Raw genomic sequence first — 19519 nt, 5'->3', positions numbered from 1 at the left:
TTTAATCCTCCAGTTAAACCATCCGCCAGTTGCACAAACTGACAGTTACGTCACTGTTACGCCTATAGCCTAACCTATTCCGTCCTCCAGTTGCACAAACCAACAGTTACATCACTGTTGCATCCATACCTTAACCTATTCCGTCCTTCAGTTAAACCATCCACCAGTTGCACAAACTGACAGTTACGTTACTGTTCCACCTATACCGTGACCTTTTCCATCCTTCAGTTAAACCATCATATACACCATCTGTGGGTTACACCCTATGTCACTTAAACCATCCAGCGGCTACACAATGTCATTTGCACCACTTGTCAATTGCACGTGGTCAATTGTCAGTTAAACCATCTGTCATCATGTCAATTACATCATGCATCAGATAAATCATCTTTAAGTTAAACCATCTGTTAGTAACACCATGAATAAGTACACCATATTTCAGTTCAACCATCTGTCAGTTAAACCACATGTCAATTACATATTCCATCAGTTAAACCATGTGTCAATTACATATTCCATCAGTAAAATCATATGTCAATTACATATTCCATCAGTTAAACCATGTGCCAATTACATATTCCATCAGTTAAACCATGTGTCAATTACATATTCCATCAGTTAAACCACATGTCAATTACATATTCCCTCAGTTGCACCATGTGTAGGTTAAACAATATGTCAGTTGCCAGCATCAGTTACCATGGTTACACCCTCTCTTGAGTTTTACCATCTGTCAGTTAACAACAACCACCATTGACACCATTACTATGGTTACATAAGTCAAATCATTTGCCTGTAAAATTATTTGTGCTGGGATTAAGTAATGATAATGGGTATAACTTGAAGTATCGATTGTATTATTCATATCACTAATTCTCAAATTTTAAAGTTTTACAATATATACTAAATGAAAATAATTGATAAAAATAACATGGAAATAAAATCTATCATATATCTAGAATGTCAAATCAAAATTAACATATAAGGAGTAAGTTTAAAGGGAGACAACCCTGTACTATGAGAATCACACTGACATCTCTACCTGGCACTTTACTGACTGACTGAGTTTGGTTTTACGCCGCTTTTAGCAATATTCCAGCAACATCACGGTGGGGGACACCAGAAATGGGCTTCACACATTGTACCCAAGTGGGGATTCGAACCCGGGTCTTCACAATGACATTTAACCACTAGGCTACCCCACCGCCCCCCTGGCACTTTAAATGTCATGTGAATAAAAGGCAGTGTGAGGGGATATTGATTGTGGGTCAGAGATACAAGTTCAAGGTCAGGTAAGGTTCAGGCTAACTATCAGGAACTGGGGAAACAAATCCAACATGGAGGAGAAACAGTGTATACACTCAAAATATTGAGTGAGTGAGTATCGTTTAACACCGCTTTTAGCAATATTCCAGGAATATCATGGCAGGACAAAATACTGAGGAACTATAAACGAACATATTATATTCAAACAATTTTTGGACACCATGCCTTAAAGATGTTTCAGAAAACGTCAAGAAACTTCAACTGTATTGATTCTTACACTGGCTTAACATACAAGACAAATGAACACTATAATCTTCATCTCCATATAAAACAACATTTACTTTAACAAGAATACAATTGAAATGGTAAAGAAATTTCTCATGATGTGTCATTTACAAAGTTCCCCTTTTCATTGACAAAGTTTGTTATCTCTTGTTCATTATCTGCCATAGTATTTAATTAGGAACACATTATAACATATCCAAGTACACACTATGAACATGATGAAAAATAGACTGACTGAGTTTGGTTTTACGCCGCTGTCAGCAATATTCCAGCAACATCACGGCAGGGAACACCAGAAATGGGCTTCACACATTGTACCCATGTGGGGATTCAAACCCGGGTCTTCGGCGTGACGAGCCAACGCTTTAACCACTAGGCTACCCCACTGCCCATGAAAAATAGACAAATAGTAACATGAAAGTGTGAGTCTGACCTCTTTCTACAGAATCTTTCTTTCTGGTCCTCAAAATCTCTCTTATCAATAGTCATGTGTGGTACTTATCAAAATCATGTTTAAGTAAACTCTAGACAACTCTGATTAAACATTTTGTGACCTCCAAAACCCTCTTTCAGACAGGAAAGGAACACTGAAAGTCTTAAACAGCCATGATAACTCTTCCCCTAGCTTCCTTGTAATCTTCATCCTCACAGAGCTGAAACATTTGGGATTGCACTTTCTCAGTAATGTACAGATTCTAGAGCTGACATCTTTGATTGGCATCTTGACATTGATGTGTGAATAATTGAAAACAAGATCAAGTTGTTTATCACGAAAGAGCCAATGTTAGGGGGTCAATACCTTAACCTTTATATTATATTACTTTCTTACTTGATTACTTTCTTACTTGACAAATATCTTCAGAATCTACACCGAAAACCTGTTGTACAATGTCAGGGATAGATCAGGGGAGGTAACTACTCATGGGGTTGTGTGATCATGTTAGTGAGGTCATGGTAATGTTTCCATGTTTTCAGTGGGTTGGATTTTTCAAATACATGGTGAACTTGGTCAAACCTTTAGTCAGGTTAGGTTTTGCTGATGTGTGTTTAATGGGCTGAAACTGTGATGATAATAATGCAGATTTTTACAAACTCAAACATATAAACAAATATCTTTGAATTTTGTAAACATCAGTCAATAATGAACAACACTTTACCTCAAGCTGGGGGAACAAAGAGAACACAAATCATAAAACAAAAGAATAAGCATGACAATGATGTTTGCAAACATTTAAATATGGCCACTTAATTCAATTAGCTTCCACAGAACAGTTATCATCACAACATTGTGTAAATGCTGTTGACCCATTTCTCTCCAATTTTCAATTTAAAAAGGTGTCTTCATGAACATGCTTACAGTTCTTACTGAAGTTAGAACAATATACTTATTATCCAACCAACCAATATAACTAGTTGTTCATATCGAACATTTCTACTCATTATTCATGTTGAACAGCACTACTTCAGTGAACAGCACTGCTTGCTGTTCATACTGAACAAAACACTTTCTATATAATGAACAGTAAACTTGCTGCTGAAATTGAACAAATCCACTTCCACATGTTGAACAGTTCTATTGCTATTAATATTGAAATTTCCCTTATTACTCATATTGAATAGTACTTTAGTAGGTTTGCCATTCATATGGTACAATTCCACCTTCTGTTCATATTGAACAGTATTACTACCTGTTTATACAGGGACACGCGAACAGAACCATCACTTCCCTGTTCAGTGTTATAAAACTGATGAGCTTGCAGTTTCCTAAACCTCTTGAGGAGTAATATTACCACCAGTTACAGAACAATGCCTATGCTTTAAGTTTCACACCCAAATATGTTGCATCAGGCAGGTTGGAACAAGTAACACTCATGTCTCACAAGGAAGTAACCTGGTTATTTAAACACAGTGATATTGTTATCTCTTCATGTCTGTAACACAGGGCTTTCTAATCAGTAATAACAAGGGGAAATATTAATTAAGATACACAACAAACCAAGCATATGTCAAGGGACATAACTGCTATTCCTCATCAGGATATCCCCAAAGGGAATTATCTCCCCTTTATTTTCTTCTCAGGATAGTCTGTAACAGTCCATGAAGCGGAGGAGAAAAGGCTAGCACAACCCAGAGGGAATGTCAATGCAATAACTTTGAGGGGAATCCATTCAATATTACTTAACATTACTATACAGGATATACACTCTCGCCTGCTGGACTGCTGGGCTGAATGGTGTTGGTTTAGTGATTCAGTACTCTTGATATCAAGCCTTGCCTGCTGGGTTGACTGACTGAGTTTGGTGTTACGCCCGCTTTTAGCAATATTCCAGCAACATGACGGCGGGGGACACCAGAAATGGGCTTCACACATTGTACCCATGTGGGGAATCGAGCCAGGGTCTTCTAGCGTGACGAGCCGACGCTTTAACCACTAGGCTAACACACTACGCGACGCTGCATACACACGCACACACACGCCGCACACACACACACACACTGACGTTGCTTGCGCCGACGCATACACGCACGTAAAACCCTGATTGCTGGACTGAATGTTGCTGGTTACATAAAAAAATTCAGTCAACCCTACAGCTTTCCATTAGGGAAATAATTTGCAGTTTTTAAATACAAAATTTTATTCTCACTGGAATTAAAAGCCTGTTTACTGAATGTCGTGGAGAATGTTGAATGTTCCGATGTACCCTCTGCAATGTCCCCTACTTAGACAAGGGAGTCCTGGTATTATAAGGAATATAATATTCTCATTGGAATTAAAAGCCTGTTTACTGAATGTCATGGAGGACGTAGATATTTCTGAGGTACTCTCTGAAAGGTCCCCTACAAAGACAAGGGAGTCCTGGTTTTATTAGAACATATCCACGGACCATTCATACACACAATTCCTTGCACAAGAATCTAAAGAGGTAATTCTAGGAACATGCTGTCAGACTGACACCTATATCGCTTTACCTCTGTTTTGGCCCAGAACTTATCTCTGGAGGAAGTCTTGATGTCTTTGGCTGCCACGGTTTTCTGATAAACAGAGCCCTGAAAAATAGCATTCCATCATATTTTAGTTTCCACTGGAAGAGGAGTATCTGTGATATTAGTATCTGCTACTGTAGTGGTAACGTAACAAATTTGGTGTCTATACTGGTGTGGTTCTTCAATGTCCGTTACAGTCTCAATTTGGACATTGTTATATAAGTGTTCAACAATGACCTACCACAGGTGTGGATGCTTCAATGTATGTTACAGTCTCAACTAGGACATTATCATATAAATGTTCAACAATGACCTACCACAGGTGTGGGTGCTTCAATGTCTGTTACAGTCTCAACTTGGACATTGTTATATAAGTGTTTAACAATAACCTACCACAGGTGTGGATGCTTCAATGTATGTTACAGTCTCAACTAGGACATTATCATATAAATGTTCAACAATGACCTACCACAGGTGTGGGTGCTTCAATGTCTGTTACAGTCTCAACTTGGACATTCTTATATAAGTGTTTAACAATGACCTACCACAGGTGTGGATGTTTCAATGCCTGTTACAGTCTTAACTTTGACATTGTTATATAAGTGTTCAACAATGACCTACCACAGGTGTGGGTCCTTCAATGTCTGTTACAGTCTCAACTTTGACATTGTTATATAAGTGTTTAACAATGACCTACCACAGGTGTGGATGCTTCAATGCCTGTTACAGTCTTAACTTGGACATTGTTATATAAGTGTTTAACAATGACCTACCACAGGTGTGGATGCTTCAATGCCTGTTACAGTCTCAACTTGGACATTGTTATATAAGTGTTTAACAATGACCTACGACAGGTGTGGGTCCTTCAATGTCTGTTACAGTCTCAACTTGGACATTTGTTATATAAGTGTTTAACAATGACCTACCACAGGTGTGGATGCTTCAATGTCTGTTGAAGTCTGAACCATGACTTAACAGGTGTGGGATATCTGAGGTCTGTTACAGTATGAACAACGACTTACCACAGGTTTGGGGGCTTCAGTGGGTTTTGCCTTCTCCTTATGGAAGCTGTAGTTAGCACCAGAAGACTTTGCAACCTTGTTGATTATGTCATCTTCAATGACATCATCATCTGTACGGGCATTCACCGTCACATGGATGGTCTGAAGAATCGGTCAACACAACTTGTGATTACTACATTCAAATATTTGTATGGATACAGTAGACATTGGAGGGACATGGTGTTTGACAGACATTGGAGGCACATGGTGTTTGACAGACATTGGAGGGACATGGTGTTTGATAGACATTGGAGGGACATGGTGTTTGACAGACATTGGAGGGACATGGTGTTTGATAGACATTGGAGGGACATGGTGTTTGATAGACATTGGAGGGACATGGTGTTTGATAGACATTGGAGGGACATAGTGTTTGATATACATTGGAGGCACATGGTGTTTGATAGACATTGGAGGGACATGGTGTTTGATAGACATTGGAGGGACATAGTGTTTGATATACATTGGAGGGACATGGTGTTTGATAGACATTGGAGGGACATGGTGTTTGACAGACATTGGAGGCACATGGTGTTTGATAGACATTGGAGGGACATACTGTTTGATAGACATTGGAGGGACATGGTGTTTGATAGACATTGGAGGGACATGGTGTTTGATAGACATTGGAGGGACATGGTGTTTGATAGACATTGGAGGGACATGGTGTTTGATAGACATTGGAGGGACATGGTGTTTGATAGACATTGGAGGGACATAGTGTTTGATATACATTGGAGGGACATGGTGTTTGATAGACATTGGAAGGACATGGTGTTTGATAGACATTGGAGGCACATGGTGTTTGATAGACATTGGAGGGACATGGTGTTTGATAGACATTGGAGGGACATGGTGTTTGACAGACATTGGAGGCACATGGTGTTTGATAGACATTGGAGGGACATGGTGTTTGATAGACATTGGAGGGACATAGTGTTTGATATACATTGGAGGACATATGTGTTTGATAGACATTGGAGGGACATGGTGTTTGATAGACATTGGAGGACATGGTGTTTGATAGACATGGAGGGACATTGTTTGATAGACATTGGAGGGACATGGTGTTTGATAGACATTGGAGGACATGGTGTTTGATAGACATTGGAGGGACATGGTGTTTGATGTTTGATACATGACATTGGAGGACATGGTGTTTGATAGACATTGGGAGGGACATGGTGTTTGATAGACATTGGAGGGACATGGTGTTTGATAGACATTGGAGGGACATGGTGTTTGATAGACATTGGAGGCACATGGTGTTTGATAGACATTGGAGGGACATGGTGTTTGATAGACATTGGAGGCACATGGTGTTTGATAGACATTGGAGGAACATGGTGTTTGATAGACATTGGAGGGACATGGTGGTTGATAGACATTGGAGGGACATGGTGTTTGATAGACATTGGAGGGACATGGTGTTTGATAGACATTGGAGGGACATGGTGGTTAATGTCAGATAAAAGAATCAAATGGGCTTTTTTCAATGACTGCCTACCTTGACAAAGTTTGAGACATCCCGTAAATGTTGGGTACACTTTAACTTCATGGAATCAGGAGCACCCTCTCCTTGCTGAAAATAAAACAGAATATTATTTACTTTCTTTCAGGAAAAATATGTCAAATACTGTAATACAACCTTAATATATCAGATATGTTTCTTTTAGCTATTAGGATCATATAACTTGACAAGCAGCCAGTGTCCTCCCATCCCCATTGGTAGATTGGATTATAACTGCATAATACTGATCCATATGGTGATGAACCTACCCAGTTGATGAGCACATATTTGGGGAGATCAGTGTTGGGGTCCTTCACACGACAGTAGCCATACATGATCTTCCCACTGTTCAGTTCCTCGGTCATCTCTTCAATACCTCCCTCTACACAACAGAAACATGACAGTGATCACTGAACACAAGCAATACAAATAAAAGCAATTCAAATTCAGGAACACTGTATAAATCTGTGCAGGAAACGACAAATCCAAAATCAGGCCAAAAGAAGAGCCTGAACAGTGTGTGTGTGTGTGTGTGTGTGTGTGTATGCGTGCGACACCAAGTCTGTCATGGCATGCAGTCTTCTTATCAATAAGCCACTTACTGCATGTTGACATGCACTACAATTCCAATATTCTACCGATATTCCAGCTTTGTTCCAGCCATATTGAAGCAATATCCCTGAATAAAGTATATTCAAGCAATGTCCCAACAATCTTTCAGCTATTTTCAAGCCATATTCCTGCAATATTTCAGCTTTATTCAAGCTATATTTCTGCAATATGTAATAAATATTTGAGCTATATTGAACAATATTGCAGGAATATTTGAGCTATATTGAACAATACTGCAGGAATATTCAAGCTATACTACAGCAATATCACAGCAATATTTCAGCTATATTCAAGCAAATATTCATGTAAATATATTCAGTAAACTGCAAGCAATATTCCACTATATTCAAACACTACATTCAGCAATATTCCGGTCTTAAATAATTAAGTCTGAGCATTCAAGTGATTGAGATTATGAGCATTAATCTACCCAAATGGGATATGATGAAATCAACTATTAGTCGCTTCTCAAGACAAGCATAGGTTGCTCAAGACCAATTCCAACTCAGATGCTCTCAGGGTTTAATACTAATAGATAACCACGCTCCATAAGTACATACCACCACTTTCATAGACCTTCAGCACAGGAGTATTGCCCTCGTATCCAAAAACAGCCCTGTCAAAACAAGACAAAATATTTACAACTGAGTTTTACTAATTAAATTATGTTGAAATGGTGATGTAGTAAAGTTTAAGGGCTGAAAAGATAGAACCAGCAAAACAAATACAGACAGTTATAATGACCATTTTGTAATCAATACACTAAACGTGCAAACACTGATTTATACACAACTTCAGTTTAATATTTTAATCATGCTGATTTTATCTGAGCTATGTCATGTGTATATATATGATAAGTTGAATACTGGGGACAAAACCAGGAATACCTGGTAAGAGCTATCTTTCATCACAGCACAGACAGAGACAAGCAGACAACTGAAACAATTCTCAGTTTATTCATTCTTAATCTTTGACTTGTTGGATGAACTGTTTTCATATCAAATTATAAGGTCATTTTATGATAAGGTCTAAACATGTAAAAGGATACCGTTCAATACACTACACTCGTTTAACGTCCGCAAAGATTTGAGAATGTACATAGCTTGAAATGACTTCAATGTCAACACTTTAAAGTTTTAGGATTTCCCTATTGATTTTACTGTGTTTGCAAGCAATGTTCCTAATACTTGTAAATACCATTTCAACATTGTCCCTAATTACAGTGGACTCTGTCAATACCGGCCTCTCTTAACACCGGCACTCTGTCTACATCGGCACAAAGTTTCAGTCCCCGGCAGAAATGCACGTTATTATCATTTAGAAACTTCTGTAAACATCGGCATCTGTCTATTCAGGATATCGGCATTGTTTTTCAGTCCCAACGAACAAGTTGTTATGAAAACGAATCTGTAAAAACCGGCACCTGAAAGACGACGTAACCCTTTGATGCAATTAGGTCCAAATGATGTAACAACACAATTCGCTCTGACTCCCGAGATTATTCAGAAACGGGAAGTGTTAATCAGTATCTTGTTAATCAGTGAGTGGTACGTAACACTTACCTAGAGTAATTATGTAATTTTTAGAGTAAAATTGATATTTTATACTTATCCTGACTCATGCTCTTTTGCTTGTCTTCTTCTTCTTACGAACATAGTGGAACACTTGTATCTCCTTATTTGAAGCTCCCTTCAAAATAAAATCACTAATTGGTACTCACCACGAGTTGCTCCCCTTTGTCTCCCCTGGCGGGAAAAGGTGTCGCCACCCTCTGGCCATGTGCTCCACTCTCTCCTGATTTAGCGAGCCCAACACTTGAATTTACAGGGAAATCCAAAGTGTTATGTGGGGAGGATGGGAGGGCTAACCTCATGAGTCAGGATAAGCATAAAATATCAATTTTACTCTAAAATTACATATTTTTCCTTATCCTGACTCATGCTCTTTGCTTGTAGCATCCTACCTGAACGAGGTAGGTAACAGAATACTTTGGATTTATAATTAGTGATTTTGTATAGATATACTGTAATATCCCCTACGGGAACTTCATGAAGTCTTAGATTTAGGATGTATCCTGTATAAAGAAAACCATAGGTTATATAAAGCCATTAAAGGGGAATTACATTATGAATATATTGAACAATACATATAAATTATATATATATATATATAGGTGACTCTGATAGAGGCACTGAAATTGACTATATCCAAGTATATGCTTAAGGTAGAATACTTAAGCTGAACATATATACATAGCCCTAAAACTCCTTAGAGTTATAAGCTAGATGAGTATGTATAAAATACATATTAATCTTGTGAGGCTAATATTTTAACGCCTACTGAGGGACTGTCAGTTGCTGAGCGAGGACCAGTGGTCCCAAAATGGTGAATGCCAGAGACATCTTCTGTAGTGATGTCTCTTAGGTAGTGATTAGCAAATACCATGTTAGATTTCCAATAGCATCCTTCCATAATCGTGTTCAAGGAACAGTTACCGTGTAGGGCGAGGGTAGAGGCCAGTGCCCTGATCTCATGTGGATTTGATGCTGTTGGTGGGTCCAAGCCTGCTGCCTTGTAGGCACGGAGAATGACAGTCCTTATCCAAATAGATATTGTGGTCCGTGACACTTCTGTTTGATTCAGAGGCGATAAAGGGATGAATAAACGCTTGAGAAATCTTCTCCTAGTTTTGGATCGTCAGAAATAAACTTTGAGGGCTCTTACGGACACAGTGATAGGTCTTGTGTATCTTGTGATCCGAGAAATAGAGGATAGCGCCGGGATGTGGAATAATCTGTCTGGTTGACCTGGCAGTTGATTCTTTGCAATGAAATCCCATCTTAATCCGAGGTGCGCTGTTATGATTGTCATCAAACTGTATCCTCTCGAATCCAGAGCTGAATTTCAGACATTCTTGCTGCTGTGGCTAGCGATAGCAGAAACAATGTTTTCTGTGAGAGAAATTCAAAGTTTGTCGATTCTGGGGTTCATAGACCTCACTGCGGAGGTGTTGTAACACTACATTCAGATCCCAAGCTGGGCGTGGAACTTCCGCTTTTGGTCCTCCAATCGAAAGCTCATGTAGTAAGGCCAGTAACTCTGGAGATCTTGTCAATTTGACACCCGTTCTCATGGTGATTACAGAGCTAAGCGGCAAGATATGTTGATATCGTTGAACCTTTTAAATGTTTGTTTTGGCGTAGGTAACACAAATAGTCTGCCACTTGAGGTTGTAGAAGCCTCTCTTGCTGTAAACCCTTTCTTTGTTGCATAATTTTTTGAAACTGTGCCACTTGTCGCCGCATTGCCACGAAGTTGAGTAACGTAGCGCGTTGCAGCGTGACTGCTTTTGCCGCCCTGGCAGAATATCCTCTCTTGTTTAAACACATTTGTATACAGTCCATAATGCGTAGTTGGAACATTGCTGGGTTTCCGTGCACTTGTTTGGTGTGAGGATGAATTAACAGGTTTTGCGCGGCTTGGGTAGCTCCAGTGTTGGTTGACCGATTTCTTGAATTAGTATGGGAAACCACGCTTCTGGCCGGCCAGTAGGGCGCGACCAAAGTGAGTTGTAGGCTCTGTGTTTGTCTGATTTTCTGTAATACTTGAGGTATTATTGCTGGCGGCGAAACGCCGCACGCATTGAGGCCTTCCATGATAGACTTAGAGCGTCCGTTGCCCAAGCTTGGGGTCTGGGACTGGTGACCACGAATGTCGGTAGCTGATTGTTGAATCGCTGCGTGGCTTAATAGGTCTATTAGCTTAGCTCCTAATTGCTTGATTATCTGTGCAAAAATTTCCGGTTGATCATCCACTCTGTCGGTGATGGTAGATGAGGCCTAGAGAGAACGCCTGCTAGCATATTTCTGGCTCGGGGAATGTGCACTGCTTTGACATGTAGATTTAGATCTTGTATTAAATCGAACAGTTGAAAACTTAGGTTCAAAAGGTTCATCGATCTCGTTGAGCCTTGCTTGTTTATGTAGAACGCCACTGTCGAATTGTCTGTATGGATCATTAGGCGCCGCATTTGTAGAAATGTGCTCCAATGTAGAATGGCGCTGATTACAGCTTTCATTTCTAGACTGTTTATATGGAGTTTGCATTCTTGCTGATTCCATAACCCTGATATCGTGTGGTTGGTGAGATGAGGCTCCCCAACCTTGGAGTGGCATTGCCTACATACAGATGGGTTTTGTATTCCTGCTCTGCTAAACAAATCCCTTCGCGGACATTCGATTCCTTGGTCCACCATAGTAGATGTGGTCTGAGATGTTTCGGTAGACTGAATGGTTGTACATCGTTGAGATGTGCGTTGATGAGGACCTGTAGGGGCGTAACTGTAATCTGCCTGTGACAGTCATGTCTTGGGCTGATGTGAGAAGACCTAGTAGGCTCTGCCATTGTCGCTTAGTGGTAACGGAGAGAGTAGAGCTGGTGGAATGGTCTGTTGTATCTTGAGCCAACGGTCTTCTGGTACCATAATACGGTTCGCGATTTGTGATGAATCGAATACCTAGGAACTGTAGGTCTTCGCGATGGTACTAGGTCCGACTTGCGTGAAGTTTACTAACCAACCTAGTTGTGTTAGTAGCTTTATGATGTAATTTAACTGTAGTTTGAGACGCAGTGGATCTTGATCTACTTGTATCCCGTCAGTCGAGGTAAAACGCACCGCGTAGCCCTTGACGATGTAGAAATTTGATAATCGGTTTCGCTATCCTCCATTGAATAGCCAGGGGCTGATGATATTCGAATGGGGAGTACTTTCCACTGGTAATGTAGCCCTTCTAGAGTAAATCGTAGGTATTTCCTGGAATCGGGATGAATGGGGATGTGCAAGTAGGCATCCTGTAGATCTATGCTGCCCATGTAGTCCATAGGGCCTAATCATCTGGCGTGAACTGAGGTAAATGTATCATGCTTAAAACTTCGGTGGTTTGCGTGATAGTTCTTGTTGAAAAAGCTCATGTTGTAGATGAGTCTGTATTTCTCCGTGGAGTTTTTCTTGGGAACTAGGAAAACTGGGGAGTAGAAACCTGGTTCGACGTTTGCTTGATCTATTACTTCTATGGCCTGTTTGGATAGGAGTGATGAGACAGCCTCTTTTTTATCTTTGGTAGTTGTTGCTTTTGTAACCGAACTTGGGGGTTTGATTGTCAGCGGAGGCTTGTCCAGTAGAGGGATCACGAAATCCGTGTTGAATAATGTTGGAGACGTAAGGATCTTGCAGTATTCCCCAGTTTTCCCAGTGTAGTTGGAGTCCCCACCCACTTGAGCTGGTTGTACTGGAACGGCTGGGGTGGAAGACTCCAGTCGCTCCCGAACCTGTGTTTCAGCTGCCTATAATTGCGGAACCTCTGGGTGTCCTGCCTCTTCCTGATCCTCCTCTATAGTTGCCATATGGGCTTACTTTAAAGAATCTTTACCTCTAGAGCTGGCTATCTTCCTGTCTCTTGCTCTTTGTAGGCCCGTGAACTTAGATCTGCCTGAGTATCTTTGTGAAGTCTGACGAATGGCGCTGGCTAGTGTGTCCATCGATCTAATCATAAGGACTTCCCTGGAATCCTTAGAGACTTCCTTGGCGACCTTGTCGATTTCTCCGTCAAAGATGGATGTTGTCGACCACTGGGCTGTATAAAAGTGGGGCTGTAAAGTTCTCCCCAATTACAGGAGGCTAGGAGGCCTTGACGACGAGCTAAGGTCAATGCTGCTGAAACAGATGTAAGATGATCCGTTAAAACTGCTGATCTTTCTTTTGCATAAGTAAGGCAGAATAAATCATTCTATCATCTTCCGTCGTGGAATCCCTCGAATCTAGTAATAAGAGTCTCATTGATCGTCCTAGATCTATTTAACCCAAAGAACATAACGCCTTCGTCATGGTTTCTATATGAGCCAACTTATGATCATCCATCTTGTAAATCTTGTTCTTTACATCGCTGATGATCTTATAGTTCTCATCGATGTCCTGGGCCTTGTAGAAGGAGTCCATGTTATCGGGAGAACTTCTTGGCTGAAAAGTTGGGTAGATGTGGTATCTGAACTTTCGTAGCTTTCTGGAAAGCTGCATCTAGATTCTGTGGCACTGCCGCTAATCGGGGTCGATCGGGGTAGAGTGATTGCATCTGGATCATCTTCCTTCATCAAATACGCCTGAGCTGTATTGCCACTTTTAGATGGTGATGTGAGATCTAGGTTATTGACCATCCAATCGCGTATCTCTGCATCAGAAAATATGATTCCTCCATCATCCTCAAAACCATCATCATTAATAAATTGTAGATGCTCTTCGGGACTGCGCGTAGCTATCTGAATATCTGATGAGGTTTGTAGCGATCTATCGAGTTGACTTGTAGCGCCTATGTGGGAGATCTGATGGGTGATCGACCTGGTGATGAAGGAGTGGAGATCGCCTATGGGATGATCTTCGGGAGACTTGTGAGGTGAATGTTGATAGCTTCGCTCGGCAAGCTCTTCGGCAGTCCCTCGATGTTCTTCTAGACGATGAAGATCTGGGAATCATATGTGTCTTCGCTGAATGCCTTCGCCAGAAGCTTCATTTTGCGTCCCGGTCCGGGATCGATGATATGACCTTCGCGAAGGCTTCCGTGATGTCTGATGGTCTGAGTCCATATCTAGAGATGAAATCGAAGATGGTGATGATCTCTCCGCCATAGAAAGGCCTTAGCGAGGCTGTACATCTAGGTCCTTCGTCAAGGTGGTGCGGACTTCCTTCGCGAAGGTGACATCGTCTTGGCTGCTACGTTGACGGGGGTGCCTCTGGGGTGCTGTTCACGTTGGAGCCTTCGGCGGCAAACTTTCGGACGCTTCGCTTGCGCGAGTTTGTAGTGGTCCTCCATGATGTTCATAATCTGCCGCATCATGTCTTCTGGGATGATCTGTAGCGAAGTCGCCGGGCGTCTTTTCTGCGATGGGGTTCACATCAATGACGTCTGACGCCGGTGTAGAGGCATCAGGCTGCATGGAGATCTCTGCAGAAGTCACAGTCGCTGACACCGGTCTTCTTCTGCCGTAAGTCGGGGATGATTATCGGCTGATCATCGTAGAGGCCCAACTCTGCTGCTGGAACGATCTCGGCTGAGAAAGTTCTTGCTGTCTTCGTAGATTTCCCTTTGGAAGTCTGCGCTGCCCTGGGTGTCCTCAATCTGCGTTGAGACGACGATGAGGCCCTCTTAGACTTAGTCTGCAATGACGGGATGTCTGGGGAGGCCGGTCGTTTCTTCGAGGTAACGGACTGCGTCCCACGTTCCTCTGCCGCAGGGGTCTCTAGCAGAACACCAGACGGGAGAGGGTCGATCGCTAGCAGCTGACTGGAAGGAATATCTGGACTCTCTGCCATCTGCAGCACGTCTTAAGACGCAAAGATGATATTTATTAAATGCAGAATGAGATAAATTAATGCAGTAACTGCAACGTGAATTAAACGCACACGGCGTAGAACAACTAGGGCATATTACATGTGGATCGGAGGCAGAAAAACGTAATCTACAAATCGTACAGATTTTCATGAACGTAAAGCTAGCTGAACAATCACGAATACACGTGAATAAACAGTAGAAATACGATAATTAATCAATACAAATAGTAAAGGATACTAGCTATACCTCTATAGTAATCTATGAGAGGTAAAAACTAAGAGATTATCAAAGGATATGTGTGTAAGGAGACACAAGGCGCTCTCACATCCTGCTCACTGGGCGAAGAAGGAGAGAGTGGAGCACATGGCCAGAGGGTGGCGACACCTTTTCCCGCCAGGGGAGACAAAGGGGAGCAACTCGTGGTGAGTACCAATTAGTGATTTTATTTTGAAGGGAGCTTCAAATAAGGAGATACAAGTGTTCCACTATGTTCGCAAGAAGAAGAAGACAAGCAAAAGAGCATGAGTCAGGATAAGGAAAAATAATACATATAGTGGGCAGTTTGACTGTATAAACAAGCAAGTGTTTACATGTTGTTGATTCGCGGGTATTGACTCCCGAGATTATTCAGAAACGGGAAGTGTCAATCAGTTTCGTGTTAATTAGTGAGTGGCACGTGGCACTTACATAGAGGCGAATCGTTTGATGGCGTGTATCGTTCGAAAGCTCTGAACATCAACAATATCACTGTACTCTTGCCGAGAGTATTTTCACATTTGTAAGAAGCGATTTTATTGGATAAAGATTGGTTTCTAACGGCGGCTTTTCACTACACTCTGCTTATAAGGGTCGGTGATTGGTCAAAATCGAACCACGCGACCTAAGCAGCCAATCATATTATGGAAATGGATACCGTCCTAAATGTAGCGAAAGTTTTAGATTAAGACAAAAGTTTTTGGGTAAATAATGCTATTCTGAACATATTAAGAAAGACATCGCTACCTATCGTAAATCATGGAGCGTATTGGACATATCGTGCTAGGTTATGGCCTATGACAAAAATGCTTCACGATATATTTTCACATTAAGCATCGTGTGAAAGCCGAGATGTAACTTGTCAGTGACTTGACTTACATTGCATGATCGCTCAAAAGAATGGAAATAGTAATTTTATATGCGTTTGACAACTTTTATGAATGTTATTGTTGATTTCAATTTATTTAATGATTTCCTCGATGTTTGAAACATCGTTACTTTGCTCTTTGACAATGCTATTGTAGACCAGCTGCGAAGCATAAACAAGAATCGTTGTTTGCAATAACATTGCGAAAAATAGTTTATAATTTTAATTCTGCCGATAATATATGATCAGTTGAAATTTAATAAGAGATTTCAGACATTTTTATTTGATTTAAACAACATGAATGTGCATTCAGACACTGCCTTGTTTCTTATTCAAACATCTTGTTAATGCTAACGTGACAGTACGACAGCGAACTTCCGTGTGCGCAGGCGTCATAAGCGAACCTAGCTAAACCGGCACTCTGTCAAAACCGGCATTTTTACTTGGTCCCGACTGATGCCGGTATTGACAGAGTACACTGTAAATTAATCAGGTATACATTCCTTTACAGGCGGTCAATTTTCATTAAAAAAACACAATCTCTTACGTTACAAAAGTGACTGTCTATAACGGATATGCGGTTTCCGTTCCTAGACGGTAAATTTTACAAACCAACCATCTAAATCAACACAAAATTAACTCACTTATCCGCACGAAGCTTTGATCTACGGCTGACTGTGTGAAGTGCTAATCCGGATAAATGACAGATCAGCAGGGTATTGGTGGTGATTAGTAGGCCTATCTGGCACAGAGTGAATTGTAATTGGCAAATCAAAATGACCATGCTGTTTTGGAAGTGCTTTTAAACCAGAAGTGTATGATCGCTACCGTTTCAACACCTAAGCCTGGATGACAGAAATCAAGATATCTGGATATTCAGTTATCCAGACAATTTACGCAAAAACGAATGTGTCCGGATATCCAGGGTCTCACTGTATAACGATTGTAAAGGCGCGCCTAACCCTTAGGATGTTAAGGATCCGAAATAGCTATTTCATTAGCATTGGGGTTCCATATGCCAGGGTTTCACCTTGCCCTACAAAACACCCACAGGACCCCAAACTACTAATTTCAAGAGTCCTTGCAAGAAATTTGAGAGTCCTGTAATGTAACAAAAAAGTGTAGTTTTCTGCACTTCAACTAAAACCAATGTTTATACCTGGACATTTACATTTCTTGTTGAGGAATTTGGCACAAAGAATATGATTGTGCATCCTTCAGGATACAATATATAGATTTCTACATCCATTCTATGAGTGTGTGCACAATAATGCATAGTGTAAAAATAAGCAACACTAAGGCTAAAAAAATGATGTTTGATTGGAAAGGGGTAATGTACCAGTATGACCACAAAGGGAATCCAAGGTTTAGGATAGAGTTTGGACTTAATCTGACCCTAACACAAGAACGATCCACAACTGAGTTCACCACAAGCTGCATCCAGTGTACTTCAGTTTTGCCAGTGAATCAAACCGTCGTATGTGTACGTATATCAGAAATATCATTCGTATTTTATATGTTTAAACGTCAATATAAGGAAGGAATATCTGTCTTTTCAATTACGATTTGTGTATCATGGACAACATACAGACTAAGGATGGGCATATTTATTTACTACCTCCAAATAATAATTCTAAATAATTTGCTTTAACGGTTAGAAAGGACAGGGAGACCAAATATCATTGCAAGTGTATTTGTAATTTTCAAGATAGACATATTCCCACTTCCTTGTTGGGCCGTGGAAGCGGAAGGGGCAGGGCAGGACTCGTGAGCAGGTGCCCGGTACAGGCATTTTATCGGATACTTGGAAATAACTGTATTCAAATCGAATTGAATTCACATCAAAATCCCTGAGAAAATTCTTACCATGTTGTTTCTGATTTATCATTTACAACGTCGTTGTAGGTTTTTAGCAAGGAATCCCTGTTCTTCTTCAAGTCGATCGCCATCGTGAATGACTACCGCTTGCGCTCTACGTCATCAATCTTTGTGTACACAGAAGTGACATAAATCAAATAGTATATTCCTAAGAACTATCATTATGTTGAAAAGTTAAGCTACAGACTTTTGTGTCTTAAAGACATTTTCAAAAAACATTTCGTTGGTAAAGTGACATTGATAATGAAACCACACCAGTTGTTGCGTGGAAGAAGCCATTTATAAATATTCATCATATTTCACAATTACATTGTGAATACGTCCAACAATATTCATCAAAGAAAGGAAACACTACCATACTATTGATTTTGTTAATCAGTTTACTCCTCTTTCCCGCTGTGGAAGTGTTTCCGATATATCATTTATTAATAATTTGCACACAGAATAAGATATATCGCTTCATGCATTTAACAATTTGTCAACGCTCTGACAAATCTGAAAAGCGTGTATTATTTTAGACATGCCATGTGATATTTTCGTCCAATACATCGAAGTTGAGTTCTTTCAGGACTCCCGAAAATATGTCACTGTCCTGCTATAATTTTTAACCTGTACATGTCTACCTAATCACGAAATCCTGTCTAAATCAGATAAATGTTGAAGAAATTAAAACAAATATACAAAAAAATTCATTGCAAATCTAAATACAAAACAACGATAACTTATAAAGCATCACTAGGCCTTTGTCAAAAGTGTCTTCACATGAAAAGAGCAAACATGTCATTCTGATTACATGTTAGTTTCCAGTGAAGGCGATTTTTTCTTTTCCTAAAATGTGACATCATAATGTGTATAGCTCAAATTATTATTTGAATCATACTTTATTCAATATTCAACCATATTTGTGCACAAATTAGTTAGTTGCAGAAATGGAAAAAATAAGGGACCGTACACAATTCATGGCTACGGGTGTGGGGTGATGATGACTGTTGTAAACATGTACTAGAGGGGTCATCAGTTGTGTAATTAAATGATGGGAAAGGGGTAGGGCGGGGGAATTGATTTTGACATGCAACGGGGTTGGGGTTGGGGGTCACTTACTTTGTACATACAATTTTGTGTGGGGTGTGTGTGTGGGTGGTGGGTGTGTGTGTGGTGTGTGTGTGTGTGTGTTTCCATTCACATTGTATATGCGTCTCCATAAACATCATCAGCGCCCCCACTAACCATAAATTATGATCGGTCCCTAAAGTTGATCAGGAAGTACAACATAAAGAAATGACTGATCTATCACATTTCTCTCGCGCATAGGAGTACCGTTACTATCAACACTTTAATGTATTTGAATACTTCAGATCATGTCTGGCACATCTCCAAACCACGAAATAGCTTACCGAAGCCCCTTTCAAAATTTTCT

The 19519-nt window shown here is 40.4% G+C and overlaps 1 protein-coding gene across 1 annotated transcript in view; it reads right to left on the bottom strand.

Annotated features, from left to right (window-relative positions):
* The window catches only part of LOC124253605 (drebrin-like protein A), a 32466-nt gene extending 14258 nt beyond the window's left edge, over positions 1 to 18208 (bottom strand). The window contains exons 1-6 of the mRNA XM_046687409.1: positions 18091 to 18208; positions 8280 to 8335; positions 7377 to 7489; positions 7105 to 7179; positions 5559 to 5699; positions 4522 to 4599 (exon numbers count right to left, since the gene is read on the bottom strand). Coding sequence (XP_046543365.1) covers positions 4522 to 4599; positions 5559 to 5699; positions 7105 to 7179; positions 7377 to 7489; positions 8280 to 8335; positions 18091 to 18173 — 546 coding nt within the window. The 5' untranslated portion in view covers positions 18174 to 18208. The remainder of the gene's footprint in view (positions 1 to 4521; positions 4600 to 5558; positions 5700 to 7104; positions 7180 to 7376; positions 7490 to 8279; positions 8336 to 18090) is intronic.
* Positions 18209 to 19519: the final 1311 nt, after the last annotated feature.

Source organism: Haliotis rubra, unplaced genomic scaffold, assembly GCF_003918875.1.
Source record: "Haliotis rubra isolate DU_JTF1 unplaced genomic scaffold, ASM391887v1 Scf546, whole genome shotgun sequence".
Classification (NCBI taxonomy): domain Eukaryota; kingdom Metazoa; phylum Mollusca; class Gastropoda; order Lepetellida; family Haliotidae; genus Haliotis; species Haliotis rubra.
The sequence above is the reverse complement of the archived record's forward strand: the minus strand, read 5'-3'. Positions and strand labels throughout refer to the sequence as shown.